The sequence below is a fragment of the Suillus discolor genome, assembly GCF_016758755.1.
Source record: "Suillus discolor strain FC423 chromosome Unknown F5147scaffold_39, whole genome shotgun sequence".
In the NCBI taxonomy this organism is placed as follows: domain Eukaryota; kingdom Fungi; phylum Basidiomycota; class Agaricomycetes; order Boletales; family Suillaceae; genus Suillus; species Suillus discolor.
Window position 1 is genome coordinate 343166 of NW_024541286.1, and position 16750 is coordinate 359915.

Sequence of the window (16750 nt, forward strand, 5' to 3'; positions counted from 1 at the left end):
CAATTACGACTCCATGACAATTATCCTTGTCTGAAAACTTTGTTCCTTGACGTCCGTGGGTGCTGCTAGATGGGGGCATGATGCCGTTAGGCCAGACGATGTATAAATACATGTCATCACGCCCTGTTACTAGACAGACGCACCTCTCATCCTTGACAGATTTGCCTTGTGCTACTCGCTATGGGCGTCGACAAAGCGTGAGTGTCATGGTTCCAGCATACAAGCCTATTTTAACTGACAGTGACTTCTAGTGGCAAAAAACCAAGGTCTGTCACGGTTTCGCGCACTATAGATACTGCGATATTAAGTTATCCCCTAGTCGTTTCAAGTTCATTCGCAAGTCGACATTACGAACCACTGATGACAGCACCACCCAGGTGTTATCCCTGCTGCTTGTGTACGTGTCCTTGCTAATGTTTCAATGTAGGAACTTGAAGCCTCCGTAGACGACATCGAGGGTGATTCGACACCCGCCCCGGAAGGGGAAGAGGCAGGAGACTTGCAAGATGAACCAGACACGCAAAATGAAACAAATACGCAAGACGAGATAAACACGCAAGATGTGTTACTCGCTATGGCCATCGACAAAGCGTGAGTGTCATGGTTCCAGCATGCAAGCCTATTTCAACTGACAATAACTTTCAGTGGCAAAAAACCAAGGTCTGTCACGGTTTCGCGCACTATAGATACTGCGATACTGAGTTATCCCCTAGTCGCTTCAAGTTCATTCGCAAGTCGACATTACGAACCGCTGATGACAGCACTACCCAGGTGTTATCCCTGCTGCTTGTGTACGTGTCCTTGCTAATGTTTCCATGTAGGAACTTGAAGCCCCCGTAGACGGCATCGAGGATGACTCAACACCCGCCCCGGAAGGGGAAGAGGCAGGGGACTTGCAAGATGAACCAGACACGCAAGACGAAACAAACGCACAAGACGATTTACCTGGTCAAGATTCCTTATCCACAGAATCCCTACAAGACGAATCGCTTCGCCAAGATTCCTTGCCCGTAGTGACAGAATCCCCGCAAGAGGATGCAGAAATGCAATCCATGTTCCCAACTTCTGACTCCCCCGCCCAAGATTTTACCAGCATTGCGGAGATTGACAGAGCCGACAGCCCTGTCGAAGATCCTGAGGTTATTCTCAAGAACTTACAGGAGACTTTTCAGAACATAATCGACGATAAATTAGCGAACATACCTCTTCGCTTGATAGACACCCACAGCGGCATCCTATACACCAGCAATGACCTCGAGGGAATTTTCAAAGAGTCGGAGGAGTATCAACGACTCTACGAAAATCTTCTGACCACCTCCGTGTCGAAGCTTCAGCGCAGAGTTAACGAATTCTTTCGATATGCCATGCTTTCCCACAAGTGGGCAAGTGCGAAGGACGAGCCCCAGTATTGGCAGATCAAGGGCAGCGTCTACGAGATGGATGCCCCATTAGAAATTCGCAAGCTGCAACAATTCTGTACCACCTCGAAGAGAGAAGGCTACCGATGGGTGTGGAGCGATACGTGTTGTATCGATAAGACGAACAATGCTGAGCTTCAGGAATCCATCATCTCCATGTTTGCTTGGTACAAGGATTCGGCAATCACTATCGTTTACCTTGCAGACGTCTCTGATATCTCGCAGTTGAAAGACAGTCAGTGGTTTAAGAGAGGCTGGACGTTGCAGGAGCTCCTCGCACCTCAGTTTATTCGATTCTACAAGCAGGATTGGCAGCCGCTCATCGATTCCGATAAGAATCACAAAGTTGAACTTCTATCTATTCTCCACGACATCACTCGCATCGATGTCGATGTTTTGAAGGCATTCGTACCCGGCGTCGACAATGTCAAGAAGCGGTTGAGTTGGGTGGGCAACAGGACGACTAAGAAGATCGAAGACATTGCCTATTGCCTCATGGGTAAGCGTCTCCATAGCTAATGAATTGTTCTAACGCCCTTGCTAGGTATTTTCGGCATCCACATGCCAGTAATGTATGGGGAGAAACATAATGCTTTTGTGCGGCTTCAGAAGGAGATCATGGCGCTTACCGACGACCTCTCACTCTTTGACTGGTTGGGAGAGTCATCGACCCTTCACAGTTACTTTGCTGCGCATCCTAGGTGCTTCATGACCCCATCTTACGACGCTCGACAGGACTCCACTTCATCGAAATTCGAATTCAGGTTACTCAAAACTTCGAAGCGCATCACCAGTGGCTTGTCTTCTTCGGCTCTCAAGATTGTCAAGGACGTTTTGAGCAACCCGCCTCACGGACGTTTCATTGCGAATGGGAGAATGAGCATGCCCTTTTTCGTTCACGAAGTGGTCACCCTCATTCCGAACCAAGACAAGCCCGGAGCTCTCAGCTATCTCGTCAAAGCTGAGGGACTGTCGGAGCTCGAGGTCATCGTCACACAACGGCTAGTTCCTTTATACGGCAAGAACCCGAGTTACAAATACCGCGTCGTGCGAATGTGGGACGCGAGTCTTATTCAACGTATTGGAAGCATGAGCATCGAGGCTGCTGATGCCTCGATTGTTGATAACCCTGAGTCTCCGGAGCCGCCTACGACAGAGGACTCCCCGAAGCAGGAGAAGGAAAAGGAGAAGGGAAAAGAGAAGGGAAAAGAGAAGGACAAAGAAAAAGAGAAGGATAAGGACAAGGATAAGGATAAGGAAAAAGAAAGTTGGGTCGGCAGATCCAAGGAGCTCGTCGCCGATTTTGTGGCCGACATGGTCACCAACAGCACTGCTGCTGCATTTATTCGGCGGCTGCAAGAGCCGTTTGTTGCTCAGCTGCTTTGTTCGCCTGGTGATAAGCAGCCTTGGCGGAGGGTTGGAACCACCATCCGCGTCATTGCTCACGCATCCTCTGGGTCCGTTAATTTCAGGGCCCCCGAAAATGTTATCGTGCACTAAAACTTCACTGCTGTGTCGCTGCTCGCTGATACCTCTATGACTGTGTTGTCTATATTTTACAGCTATGATTACGAACTCTACGCTATATTCATGAAACTATGGTACCGTATCAAATTACTTGTTTTTGACTCTACTGTATACAGCGTGATAAAAAAATGCCAAGTTGAAAAGTCAATTGATAGACTGTCAAGCCGCATCTGCTCCTGATTGGTAATCTTGGGTCACTAGGGGAAGGCGAGGCATTAGGGGGTCCCAGAACCTTGTCAAGTAAGATAACGTATCAACGTCAACCACGACCATCACGACGCATGGGAACAGACAGAACAGAGGCACCGCTTGTACACGCGGCGGCGGAGGAGCGAAATGACTCGTAAAACAAGCTTCTCACCATGCCTCCTTTTTTACACTACTCGAAACGCTGCCAATCAAGCTACTCCGAACCTGCAATACCAAATATTGTTGATATGCAGTGCGAGCATCCGAGAGCAAATCGTTCAACAAGTTCTTATCGACATCGTTGAACGCGGCTATGCGGTTACCACAAGCCTCGAGGTCAAGTGATTGCAAGACCTGCTTGCTGCTTCTCATCTGTTCCAACACCTGTTCTCTCCAGACCGCCCATACGTGCGTGTCGTTTGGGATGAATTGTCGAAGGATCTCTTGCGGTTTAAACCCTCTGTTCCCCCAATCTTTGTGCTCGCAGTCGGGCTGGAGGGTTAGGCAAGCGAAAACAGCTGCAGCCGTTCTTGTGCCCAGTTTATACGTCTTCATGCGATCGTCCGACAAATTCAACGCTTGGGCGAGCTGGACCTCCTGCAGGTATTCCCCGTCCATAGACGACAAGAAGAGATTGTACGCCCATGACACAGCAAAGGACGTTAGGAACATGATCTGCCCAAACAGTTTGCCCTGTGGTATCAGGAGCAACTGCGTCAGGAATTGAATGACCAGGAGGAGCGAGCAGAACCCGATCGCTGCGTATTCGTCATTGGCCTCGGCGTCGTCATCAAGATCCTGTGTCTCTGTCTCTGGCCCGGGGCCGCTCTCTGCATCTTTTTTCCCAAATAAGTGGTGGAAGTCACGGATCCCATCCCCTATAATGCTTCGCGTCCTCCTCTCCTTTCTAACACGCCTACGGACCCAGGGCTGGTACTCCAAGTGAAACTTGCCCTGCGTGATGGCAAGAACGTCTTTCTCTTTTCCACGGACGACGATCACATGATTTCCGTCCATGAGCATGCCATCGCCTGGCGGTGCGTTTTTAGAGGAGGCGCCACTCTGGAGGACTATGGACGCCGAGCCGATGACAAAACACGAGATGCCGTTGACGAGAATGCCGAGGAGGATCAAGGAGAAGCAATACCAGTCATCGCCCCACGCACAAAGTACGCATGTTACGACGCTCGTAGCGATAGGGATCAATGCGATGTGTTTGTGGAAGCCATCTCGGGCATGGATGGTCAAGCTATTTTCGGTGTCAGAGTCGAACTTGATGTCTGGCATATCCAAGATGGTAACTTTATTTGCCCTTGTCTTTCGTCCCTCTACTATCACGGCTCGTTGGTCTTTGCATCTCTGCATTAACAGGTATGCGAGGTGACCCGTTTGCTTTAGGAATGTGCCGGACTGGGATGCGACATACATAGGACCGGACTTTCCATCCAGCCCTATGTACGTGGTGGGCTCTATATTGGGTCCTGGAAACATTCCGTTCCAAAACCGAGAATTGGCAAGTCGGCCGTAGTGCTTCCCGACACTGTAGCTGCCCGGGGAATTGAACCAGCCTGTCCACCGCCTTGCTCTATAGAGATGCACAGTCTCCATCGCGGAGACCGCCTCTTCACCTCCAAAAAAACCTGCGAAGCCACCGACATCGAGGCTGAAATTATCAGTGTCTATCGTAACTGGGGGCATGATGATTTGTGAAGACGTTGCGCGCAGCCGCTCTCCTTCATATAGAATTCGTAGCACCCTGACTTTGAGCTAGCTCGGTTCTTTTTTGCAGAAAAAGTTCGAACACTGCCTCATGGGCGTTAACAGGGTTCAAGACCCCAGGACACTGTACTCCAACGAGGAACATTCTTCCTTTTGTTATCATCCGTCACAGATCGTCCGGCAGCAAGGAAGCTCCACCGACATCTATTATGTATCATCCCAAGGAGCTCGATAGACATCTGTGGCCCTCTCCCCACCTTTGCTGAATTCCTCCTACCGCCTGTCGCCACCCGTAATGTTTCCTCCCGCCGTCTTTTGTGTCATGCATTGCTATGCATCAGTGACGAAATATACGTATCTGCCTAACTATAAATTTTAGTCTATCCCTCGGTGAAGAACCCGTGTAGTTGAGGGCGGTGCTCATGAACCAAGCCAGGGCTCAAGGTTCGAGGTTCAACACTCGATTCCAGTCATTGCTCGAATTAACAATATCATTATATCCAACAAAAAACGTCCAACCATATGATATGCAATAAAATAGATCAAATGTACATAGGTATGGGTAGTGTGAAGGAAGAGATGAAGAACCAAGATGCCAACCAGGGATATCGCAGGCGGCAGCGCCAGGTGAGTGGTAGCACGAGAAAGTCATGGTCGGGTGTACAACACCAGGTTCATGGAAGGGCGAAGAGGGGTCCGTGTTGGCGTGCCAGGATATAGAGAGGGTCCATAACGTTGCCCTCGGATCATGGAAGTACAATAGGTCAAAGTGAGAATTGGAAAACTGTAGCAGGCCGTGGCGGCAGCACCGGGTGAGCGGGAGCACGAGGAAGGTCCTGATTGGATATGTGGAGCAAGGAGCAAGATGATATAAGGGTGGGGAAGGTCTTGTGTTGGCGTGTATAGTGTGAGGTGGCAGAGGTTGTGCTAGGGCGCAGGTGGTTGCGTCGATGGCAACGTCACATTGTAACTGCAGGATGTTGCTGGGGGTTGGCTGCAGTACTTGGATGTCAGAGCCGCAAACGACGGGATGTCCGAGTCGTAAAAGGGACATGGTTTGACAACGAGGGAAAAAAGAAATAGAGTATTCGACTTACGTAGCCGCTGGCAATCAAACGTCCTTGGGGTCCATCCCAGGGCTAAAGAGACCGGCTCCAGAACCGAGCTAGTTCGACGCTCATTGATGAAATCCGGTACCGTCGTGCTGGCAATAGTTCATCATGCCATCATCGACCGTAGCACATCAGTGCTTCAGTGATTGTCGAGCGCATCACAGCCTGATGTGACATAACCTTACCTTGATGCCGCAGTGTCGCCATAGTAGGGCAACCTCCAAGATATCCGACTTTGATTCTCGTACACGGACACTGGTTGACTGGCACATATTGGAGTCCTTTGTCGAAACTCGAGACGGAGATTATTTTCTGTTTTTCACAGGCTGTCACTGACTGGTCGTGCATGAGGCTCCTATATATTTACTGTCACGTTTCGTGTTCCTAGCCGGACTACTATATCCGTGACCTCGTCCGTTTCAGCAGGTTTCGCGGCCAGTGGCAAAGATTATGGGCCGCGTCCACTTTCTTTTCCCCATCTCATCACCTTGATCACAGCAATCGTCATTCATTGCGGGCTTGTACCGCCATGCAGGCATGATACGTACGCCTCATTGATTGACGTCGAGGCCTCACGGGAGATGTGTCTCAACTTCCTTGTTCATCGCCTCAATGCACCTGATGCATGACTCATTTACTCTTGCCGACTATGAAGTTGGCTGAAAAATGCAGCCATCCCACGGTTGCTGATAAAGGAAGCGGGAATAGAACCCTCCGCCTGGCATCACATCGATCAATTTGACAATCGAACTACACCTCGTTTATCTATAATAGGGGCGTAGAAGTAGCTCGGATAAATTAAATGATATATTTCGAAGACATCATGCCCGGCTTTTGAACCGCCAAGGTAACTATTACGAAAGCTCGGGTCGTCCATCAACAAATATCTTGTTCGCACCCGTGATAGAACGAGGAGGTCTACATCTCTTACGACCTTCTCTCAAACTGCGCATCGCTTCTTCCAAGTTACCGCGACCAATAGATGCCGAATGCTCGGTAGAGGGTATGGTCAAGTCGTGTGAGGAATCATGTTGTGCCTTGACGATCTGCGTAGCAATGATCCGTGGAAATGCAAAGCTGGGTCCTCTTACCTCTTTGGAGTTACTTTGCGTCAAAGATGACATCTTCCCCTGAGCCAAGGCAGGAACCTTCTTCTGTGCGTCGTGAATTTCCAAAGCGGCTTTCTGGCCGGTAAATTGAATCATAACTCCACAGGAACTATGTATAAACGACGCGTACCTGTAACGATGATGAAAATGAACAGATCATCCCAAAGAAGTCAGTCTGGCTTTGGTCCTTCCGGTGAATTCAGGTCTTCGCCATAGTAAGAGAACAGTGCTCGTAGGTCGGTTTCAACGAGCGCAGCCATGTTGTTGAGCGCGTCAACGCGTTGTGCTACTTCAAGGGTAAATGGCTAGCGTTTATCGGGCATCAGCACGCGAGCTCCTTTAGAATCAAGTAGTATTCACCTGCATGATTGTCACGAATTGGTCATTATCGGAGGGTATGCGGAATCTGCTTTAGCAGACTTATTTCTTCTTTAACCTTGTCCAGCGACGTAAGTAAAGACTGGACGTTCTGTTGTAACGTAGGGAAGGAGACTAAGGCACAGCATAAGATTATTCCAAAGGATATCTAATGAAATCATCACTTACTACGAGCAGCTGATTCCACACTAGGCATCTCATCGATAAAAAGTGTAAGCGACGGATCAGTGCGAATGAGGACTCGTGCAACATAATGCAAGAGAGTAGGGCATTCCGAGGTGCCCTTCGCAGTCCTCGTTTCCTTCATCTGCGACGTAATGCACATTGACAACATCGTCAAGAAAGCGTGTCGCGAACTTACCTTCACGAGCGCCTCCAGGCGAAACCCACAGGCACCTCCACGAAAGCTAGACCCATTCAATGCATTCCCAACTGTGAGTATTGCCTAAAATCCTTGTCATCACAGCTGAATCATAGATTCGGTAGCGAACGCACCCGTAATGTCAGCTTGAAACGCGCAGATACTCGTAACTCTTTACACGCATCATGAACCATTTTGAGATCCGGACGGATTTCCTCGATCTCGAGTTCCAGCTTTTGGCGATATATCATGCACTCCAGCCGCTGCGGGAGTCTTGGAATCGTCATAATCTAAGACGCTGACTTGAGTTGCAAGTCAAGGAAGTCACGAGCAGCACTCACGGCACTTAGATATTGATCGGCCTTCGCTAGCTTGCTTATATCTTGAAAATCTTTCATACGAGCAACCTTTCCAAGGACATTTCAGAGTGTCACAGGAGAGAAGGCAGTCAGTAATAACGGACCTCTTCCGGAGATGGTAGCTGCTTGCTGATGGCCTTCAAGTCATCGATGGACAGTTTGTCATCGAGTCTTAGCAGAGCTTGACTGATTTCAAGAGGCGTCATTTTAAAACGCGAAAGCATGATAGCTAGCGAACGTAAGTTATCAGTTGCCTTATAACAGTTGTGATATGAACCAACCGATGTTATTAGCGCGAGTAATATCAAGAAGAGTTGTAACACTTTGTTTCCGAGTAGGATTTGCAGCTTTGGAATGTGAGGTTGGTGTATTATCGATTGTGAACGTTGCTTCAAGATCGTCTAGCTTGAAATCCAGTGAGTTTGACGATTCCTCCCATACTGTGGCGCCGCAATTCTGATCATTGATTTTGGTCCAGAAGAAGGGCTTCAGTCTTGGCCCAGTCGTTTTTGCTTTATTTCCTATCCCGATTGCAGATCCACTCGGTGGGGGTGGAGGTGGAACTCCTGGGGGTCTTGGTGGAAACTGGAATAGTGAAGCATCGAGCGGAGGAGGCAGCGGAGGTGGTGGTGGTGGAGGTGGAGGTGACGAAAGTGCGGAACCTGAAGAAGGGAATGATGGGGGCGGTGGTGGTGGCGGCGGTGGAGGTGACGAGAGTGCGGAACCTGAAGAAGGGAATGATAGGGGTGGTGGGGGCGGAGGAGGAGGAGGGGGAGGGGGAGGGGGAGAATGAAAGGTTATCTGACTGATGTCCTTCGACTCAATGGTGGGGGTCTCTTTCCGATTTGGAACTGCCCACGGAGAAAGAGGTGGTGGAGGTGGGGGTGGAGGTGGAGGTGGAAGAACGCCGGTCGCGTTCAATGATGTGCTTGCATCTGTTTCTTCGGGCGTTCGCACAAAAATCGCTCTGGATTTGCCCTGTGGCGGAGGTGGAGGGGGCGCATTCCTTGACTTGAACTCGATTTCTGACATAGATGTCGAATTCGCAGCCAATAGCTGCCTGAGGTTTGAAACCTCCGTCTTCAGTGCTGTCAGTTCATTGTCTCGCTTGGCAAGATTCTCAATGGTGCGGGTCGCAATTAGTTGGGCGTCCATATCGGAAGCTCTTTCCTCTTGCCTCGTTTGAAAACGTGAGTAGACTGATTCAAGAGCGCGTTTGAGGTACACAACCTCTTTGTCTTTGGTGGAAAGAGTATCGCTCATTTTACTCAACTAATTCATAATCAGCTGCGCAACATAGGTTATGGATGGGTAACATGCCTGAAGCTGCAATTTATTCATTTCTTCATGGAGCGAGTGAAGCCTTGCCCTTTCGCGCTCTTTCCTTCCTTGCTCCTCCTGAATCAGATGGATAAACGATTGTTCAGCAAAGTGAATTGATATAACCCACAACATCGCGCGCGTTGTTCGAAATTTGAGAGTTCAAGCGCTCAAGTTCCTGCCTGTAGTTGGGTGAACTTCCTTCTCCTTCTGCATCAGCCGTTGAACAAGTTTGTTCTGTCGCGGAATCAGTTTGACCATTACCACTGATATAACAGTATTCGCACCTCATTTCCCCCTTTGCTAGAAGTATTCGGCTTCTGGTGATTTGATCCTGTGCGTTGTTCAAGCCTTGTCTTGAGTGCCGATTTCTTTGTTGTACATATGAGATTATTAACACAATCGAGCTTGGATGCGCGCACCGTCTGGATCAGATCATCTATTTGGACACGAAGGCTTTCCAGCTCGCGCTTCGTCCCACCATCGACGGCATCTATGCTTATATCCTGGCCAGTAATGGGCCGGATTGCATCCAGAAACCTCGTAATCAGAGGTATCCAGCCCAAGTCACTACGTGGAGGGTAAGTGCGCTTCAAGACATGCCACGAACCAACACTTACATATCATCGGCAGTAAAAATCTGATCCAAAAATGTATCCACTATAGCTAGTTGATCGACTTTGACGTTCCTGTTACTCCTGTCAAATCATGTCATCAACTTTCTGAAAGAGGACTTACAATTCAGCATCACTCTTCATGATAGAAGATAAGTGGTGCAAAATACTCATCGATATAGACCCGAGCCCCGCGTTGTTCGCGCTTTGTAGGAGATCATCCAGGAAAATGTCCGATTCAGAGCGTTCCCTTCCGTGCCCCTGACCGCCTCGCACGGCATTTCGTGTTCGCTCTCGTAGATCCTCTTCATCTTCGTACTTCTCCTCCGTATAAAGATCCAGTTGAGTCAGTAGAGAGTCTGGCGGTTTTGTATAGCGGAGAGTCTAGACGATAGCTCTAGTTATCGTACAAAGTGGCATGATGATGAGCCAGATCATTTCTTACCACTATGACTTCATTTAAGCCACGCCGCCCGAACTCTTCGCGCGATAAAATGCGGTCTTCCAGGGATTCAGGACAGTTAGTGAGGGCATTTACGAGGGCCATGAAAGCAGTTCGTGCCTCCCATATACCATCCTCATCCTGTGAGGATGTATTGTTGGCTGCAGTGTCGCTCTGGTCTGATATACGCAAAGCAGCAACCAGAAACTCGAAGCGGTACACTTCATCATAGGCGATGCGATATTCTGATGATGCAGCTATGACGGCCTTGTGACCCTGATTGGGCGAGAGTACGCATATTGCGGCGAGAAGTTCGGCAGAAAGCATGCGTGTCTTCAGAGAGGCACCGTAGAAAGAATACGCTATATGAGTGATGATTGTGGGAGACGACAAAACGCTGTCAAATCCGGCCTAAGAACGGATCAGGCCCATCGTGAGGCCTAGTCAAACGAAGATCACGTTTACCTGAGTGTTGAGGAGTACCCTGAGGCATTTGATGATCTCTAGCAGTACTGTGCTTTCTATGTCCGCAAAGACTGTCCTCTTCCCGCCCTTACCAACGAGTGCTGCAAGCGCGCCACCTATTGCGTTCATGCCATCTTCCGTGATAAATTCCTCGATCCACGGTAACTTTGCAGTAGACAGATGTACTCGGAGGGAAATCAGATGCTTGACGAGCCTAGCATCCGTCTTCATGCTGCGCAAGCCGTCAACATATCGCTTTGCAGATATCATACTTTCTGCTTCGGCATTCTTCTCTCCACCTGAAGACGCCCACCAGTTGCCGAACATACTGCCAGTACTCTGTGCTTGCACGGGTTGCATCGTCTCCGCGGCTTTGTCAGATTCGCCACTAGATCGATTGAGAGCGGGGGACATAACCGGTGCGCTTGTACCCCAAATTGATAAGCGCTTCAGTATTCCGGAGTCGCCTGTTAGCTGTGGGACTAGACGAGGAAGGAAAGCTCCCCCGCCAGAAACTTCCAATGTGGATTGTCTAGACTGAGATGGTCGAGGAGTCCGTCCGTCGAGAGTCGAATGCAAAGCCCGTGCTTGGTCAATAATTTGCCGTTTCTTAGCAGCTGGTAATATATGCATCTTGTCCCTTGCGTCTCCTTTCAATGCCATGTGGTCCTGTTGATGAAATGAAACCGTAGTCATAGACAGATAAGTACAGGCTTTCTTACGAGGCAACGTTCGAACTCGGCTTGATCGACCTCTAATATCTCATCTTCTGGAATACTCGATTGCGTTACCGGCGTGATGCTTCCGCTAGTCCGTTGCTCGACAAGGACCGGATCGCTCACGCTCATGCGCTTCTTTGACAACGACGGCGGTGGCGAGGCAGGAGGTGCCGGCTGCTGCCACGCAAAGAGACTCGTAATTGAACCACGCCAATCTGGAGAGGCTGGTCGAGCGGTGCTAGCATTCGCCATCAGTGCATCGAGGGTAGATTTCTTCTGCTTTGCAGTACCCTCCGCGTCATCCGATTCTGCTTGTATGTTCTCAAAGCGCTTCAGGGTATCCTCGGAAGGCTGTACAGAAAATGGTAAAAGAGCTCGCGGGCGAAGGTACCATTCCTCTGGTACGCAGAATTGCAATGTAGGCTTTTGGCGGGAATTTGCTAAGTATGACTGGACGAGGTCGGATAATACTGACGAGGATGAGATCCTCGAAGCTAATAAAGAAGATGAATGAGCATTACGTTATGAAACAACACATCAGCCTCACCGCCATCCTGAATGATATATTCAAGGTTACCTCCCCCAGCCATGGGCAAACTCTTAGTAAGACCCAAGTCCTCGACCACAAAACGAATGACATCCTCCACGATCGAGCTCCGAGCATAATATACCGTCCAAGTAAACCCGTCATGAATCTCGGGCACGCGCACAAACGAGAGAGATAAGGAGAGGGCCGCGTGTAGCGAAACCAAGCGTAGTGTTGGGGAATGCAAATGGGACGTCAGGGGAAATGTGGAGAAGTGCCTCTGAGATGCATTTGTCACTGGATAGTTTGATTGTTTCAGCAAAGGAGCGATGGGAGTCGATGGGTCGATTATACCTAAGTCATTCGGAGGACGAAGTGGTAAGTTCCAAGACCAAGCAATACAAGCAATACATGTGCGCAAGATTGCTTACCATCCCCGAGAGCCTCGAGTTCCGCCTCTTCCCACTTACGACCATTCGGTTGACTACAAACATGCTGCAGGGCCCAGCCAGTATCCTGTAGCTCCCCGAGGATACTAGATATCACTTCCTCTTGAGTAGTCAGTACTCCGATAATGTCCTGCGCAAGTGCATCAGATGCCACGCTAGGGTGGTGAAGAGATCCGTTGGCCAGCAGGACAGGTACAATGAGCGAGTCGTCCGCCATAGCAGTTTACGTATTTTACAATCGTGACAATGCTAACTTCATCCAGTTCGATCGCCCGATGATGGTCAGTGGAAGTCTGTACTTGAGCTCGTCTCATTTAATAGAGTCTAGGCCTGCCAGGTCCTGCCTATTCTGCAGATGCACCGATGAATTCCGGACTGGGAAAACAGGTCATGGGAATAAGACATTCATTCTAGGCTGAGTCTGGAGAGTGAGGGAGCGACTTGCTATTATAATGCACAAGGGTAAAGTGCTCAAGCGCTCATGGCGAGCAGTCCGTATTCGATCGATCCTCGCTGTCGGGCAACAGACACTTTCTTGTCTAAGTTCACCACTACCCCAACCAATATCTTTCCATCGTATTATAAAATGTCGGACCCCGAGTGAGGGGAATGGAATAAATACAACAAGCAAGACAACAAGTGGGCGAGACTGTACAAGAGAGCCCAACAGATACTCGGAAAAAAATGGCGACAATATCATGCCACAGACGAAGTGCCCTCCGTGTCCACCGACGGATGCACCATATAATACACTCTTACATTTTCTCCATCTTGAGTGCTGGATGGCTGAGCCGGCGCAGAGTCATCCGTCATAGACTCTGGCAGCGAGTCTTGAACATCGCCACGCACCTCGATGAGGTAGTTGTCCTACAAGTTATCAGCATAGAACGACAGGGCAAGACCACCAGAAATATCTCACCTTCACCAACTTCCTCAGTAGCTTTGAAATGAGCTCCTTCTCATACTCCAGTTCATCCACGTCCTGAATCTCCGATTCCTTCAGCTCCAAATACCAATCAATCAGCTCATCACGGTCAACGCCCCGCCCAGTCTCCCGCTCAACTGCAGACAGATGCAAAACTACAAGGCTCTGTAGTGTCATGTATTTGTCGTGCGTTATGATCATCCTTCTCTTTGGGGCGGGGGCAGGCGGTGGTGCAACATCAGGCACCATGCTGCCCGCGCGCGACGTTGACGATGGTCCAGCACCACCACTGCTCGTAGCAGTGCGGTTCAGGGCCATGCCCAGAGAGCTTTCATCCTCCATCTGGTCCATCGCTTCTATTTCTGCTGCACTCATCTCGATATCTTGGCTCTCTTCAATTGCATCTGAGGTCTCATTGGCAGGAGCGTTCCGCGCCTCGCGCTCGCCCTCTAATTCTTCCTCATCAAAGTCGATATCGTCTTGTTCGACGTGGATAATACTTTGGCGCAGAAGAGTGTATGCTTCTCGCACGAAAACTGGCGTGATTTCTGCTGTGCAGTTGGCACGCGCGATGGCTTCGCTCAAGCGGATCATCGATTCGAGTTGACGAACGGTGATCCTGTAGGAATGACGCCCTGCTCCTGTTGCGTCATCCTGTCGGAGGATGCGGTACTTCTCTACGAGGATATCGGCGGCCTCTGGAGTCAGCTGCACACAAATAAGTAATATCCAACAGACATCAGGTTATATCTTACTTTGGGGTTAAACGTCCTGGCATACCGGATGTACCGCTGCAGAGCCTCCGTACTGAACTCCGGATTAATAGCTTCATCCTGGAACCGATGCACATTTACAATATGCTTAGCAATGTTCAGGTCCGTCTTCTCATCGCACTCGTCCAGTACAACAAAGAACAGATCGAACCTGCTCATAATCGGAGCGCTCATAGCGACGTTGGCCCGTAGCGTCCGCTTGCGATCGTAGCGTCCACCGATGGGATTAGCTGCAGCGAGGATGCTCGTGCGAGCGTTGAGGGTCGCATGAATGCCCGCCTTCGCAATAGAGATTGTCTGTTGTTCCATCGCCTCGTGAATAGCGACTTGGTCGGAAATGTCCATCTTGTCGAATTCATCGATAGCGCAAATGCCATTGTCTGCAAGCATGAGTGCACCAGCTTCGATCGTGAAGTCACCGGTCTCTTCGTCTTTGACGACGGCAGCTGTCAGACCTGCTGCCGACGAGGCTTTGCCAGATGTATAGACTGCTCGAGGGAGAAAAGAGCAAATGTATCTATTAGTGCATTAGTAGTTGGTTTGGTGTGCTTTTATCATCAGCTGAAACGCACTTCAAGAATTGTGATTTTGAGGTGGAAGGATCGCCGACAATGCAGATGTTAATGTCCCCACGGAGGTGCATGCCCTCAGCTGTTTGCTTGTGGACACCGCCCATCAGCTGCAGAAGGAGTCCTTTTTTGACAATTTCGTGACCGTACACGGTGGGTGCAATGCTCTCCACCAGCCGAGAGTATATGTGATCCGAGTCAATCATGCTCTTGAGCTCATCAAACTCAGGCTCGGTCAGCGAGCGGAGGAATGCCTGTCCATCTTCTTCACCTTCCTCCTCCTCTCCACGAACATTAGTACCACCCTAGAAGGAAATTTGAGATTCTTTAACGTGATCACAAGCACACATACATACCCTGCCATCAGCGTCATGCACCATGCATGCTAGGAATGCAGTCTTGTACTGCATGTCCCGCACACCAAGACTCTTAAGCCCTGTTACACCACTTCCACCTACACCACCTGTTGACGCATTTGCCCCACCCTTACTCGCTTCACGCATTAGCTCCGCTTTGTTTCCACCTGGCAGTCCGAGCTGGCTGACATCCGGGACAACAATAAAGGTTCCAGTGAAAACACATTTATCTCCTGCCTTGGCACGTTCGACAAGCTCAGAACGAAGGATGACGTCCAGAGATCGAGGCATGGAACCGGTGGGTATCTCGGATGGATTCTCCTGTATGCGGACCTTCTGCCAATCCGTGAATTTGGAAGTATCGATTTGAAGTTGCCATGCGACGCGGTTTCCGCATGTAGGATTAGGACAGAGACTTGGCTGGACGTATATAAGCGCCCACATCAGTGTATCTTTGAGGGACGTAACTTTACCTCGGTGTATTTGAATTGCTGCTCTATTTCGTTGACGAGACCACCGCAGACTTCACAGATGAAGCTACCGTAAAGGAGTTCAGGCCTCACTTCGCTAGTGCGAGTGACAGTGCCGCTGATACTCATTAAGGTGCCTATCTTATCGGTTCTTAGATCGCGGATACCGGATACTAGAGGTAGATGGTAGAATGCGATATTGAATTCTCGTGACTGGAGGTTTGCAGAGTCGGTTGTAGCGGCTGTAGGATTGATCTTGAGATACTCAGGCTCATACTCTGCGACAAGGTTGTGCAGGGCGCGACGGAGGTAGGAAAGGAAACGATAGTACTGCTTCTGAATAGCGTCTGCAAGGACGTCATCTTTTTGTAGGAGATGTGTAAAGTCGACATAAAGGGTGGTTATCTCGTATTCACGCATAGTGTGGATTTGCTGGATGTAGATCAATTCACCCTCGATGACCTCTGGAAGGTCACCATCGGATGCCGGCGTTGAGGCCAATGCGACTTCTTCTGTAAACCTGCAAAAAACAAATCAGAACACACAAAATATATATTTGATGTGACCTACGTCTTTAAGAAAGACTCGAAGCTCTCAGACACGCTCTCGCCAACAGCATCTCTAACAAGTGGGACATCACCGTTTTGCTGATTTTTGGGTCGCCTTCTCCGTCTCGCTGTAGCACCGTCTTCTTCTGCCTCCTCAGCTTCATCGTCGTTAAATGCAAGTGCATCAGAGGCTGGTCTCCTGCCTGCAGATCTGGGTGTTCCATTAGAAGAGGACATGGTGGCCATGGGAGCGCTGCTTGGTGGCAACGACGACCTAGGTGCTGCTGGAGATGGTGGTTCGTCGATATCCATGTTATTGAATTGAAGAAAGAAAATGGCAGATCGATCGGAAGTTGATGATTACAATTACTTTGATCGCGACGCGTTAAAACACGAGTCTGC

The 16750-nt window shown here is 49.6% G+C and overlaps 5 protein-coding genes across 5 annotated transcripts; 1 reads left to right on the forward strand and 4 right to left on the reverse strand.

Moving 5' to 3' along the window:
- Positions 1-317: 317 nt before the first annotated feature.
- Positions 318-2994, forward strand: F5147DRAFT_614945 (uncharacterized protein). Its single transcript, XM_041432512.1, has 6 exons — positions 318-377; positions 428-591; positions 646-660; positions 714-771; positions 822-1917; positions 1963-2994. Exons 2-6 carry the CDS (start codon positions 575-577, stop codon positions 2916-2918), a joined length of 2142 nt encoding a protein of 713 aa, XP_041291172.1. The 5' UTR covers positions 318-377; positions 428-574; the 3' UTR covers positions 2919-2994.
- Positions 2980-4960, reverse strand: F5147DRAFT_703239 (uncharacterized protein). The gene has a single exon (XM_041437845.1). It carries the CDS (start codon positions 4830-4832, stop codon positions 3303-3305), a length of 1530 nt encoding a protein of 509 aa, XP_041291173.1. The 5' UTR covers positions 4833-4960; the 3' UTR covers positions 2980-3302.
- A 2387-nt stretch (positions 4961-7347) lies between these two features.
- On the reverse strand, positions 7348-8541 carry F5147DRAFT_245959 (uncharacterized protein). Its single transcript, XM_041428818.1, has 7 exons — positions 8277-8541; positions 8155-8220; positions 7948-8103; positions 7814-7897; positions 7621-7759; positions 7435-7566; positions 7348-7379 (listed from the first exon to the last, which is right to left on the reverse strand). The coding sequence occupies exons 1-6, from the start codon at positions 8394-8396 to the stop codon at positions 7460-7462; spliced, it is 672 nt and encodes a 223-aa protein (XP_041291174.1). The 5' UTR covers positions 8397-8541; the 3' UTR covers positions 7348-7379; positions 7435-7459.
- Positions 8542-9654: 1113 nt separating this feature from the next.
- Positions 9655-13005, reverse strand: F5147DRAFT_806157 (armadillo-type protein; the record flags this gene model as incomplete). Its single annotated transcript, XM_041443366.1, has 10 exons — positions 12690-13005; positions 12280-12612; positions 11736-12226; positions 11014-11682; positions 10552-10959; positions 10231-10490; positions 10113-10190; positions 9915-10062; positions 9780-9863; positions 9655-9729 (listed from the first exon to the last, which is right to left on the reverse strand). Exons 1-10 carry the CDS (start codon positions 12922-12924, stop codon positions 9655-9657), a joined length of 2781 nt encoding a protein of 926 aa, XP_041291175.1. The 5' UTR covers positions 12925-13005.
- Positions 13006-13121: 116 nt separating this feature from the next.
- On the reverse strand, positions 13122-16715 carry F5147DRAFT_614953 (MCM2/3/5 family-domain-containing protein). Its single transcript, XM_041432513.1, has 7 exons — positions 16371-16715; positions 15804-16320; positions 15331-15750; positions 14978-15279; positions 14388-14922; positions 13627-14340; positions 13122-13574 (listed from the first exon to the last, which is right to left on the reverse strand). Exons 1-7 carry the CDS (start codon positions 16658-16660, stop codon positions 13404-13406), a joined length of 2949 nt encoding a protein of 982 aa, XP_041291176.1. The 5' UTR covers positions 16661-16715; the 3' UTR covers positions 13122-13403.
- Between the last annotated feature and the right edge of the window lie 35 nt (positions 16716-16750).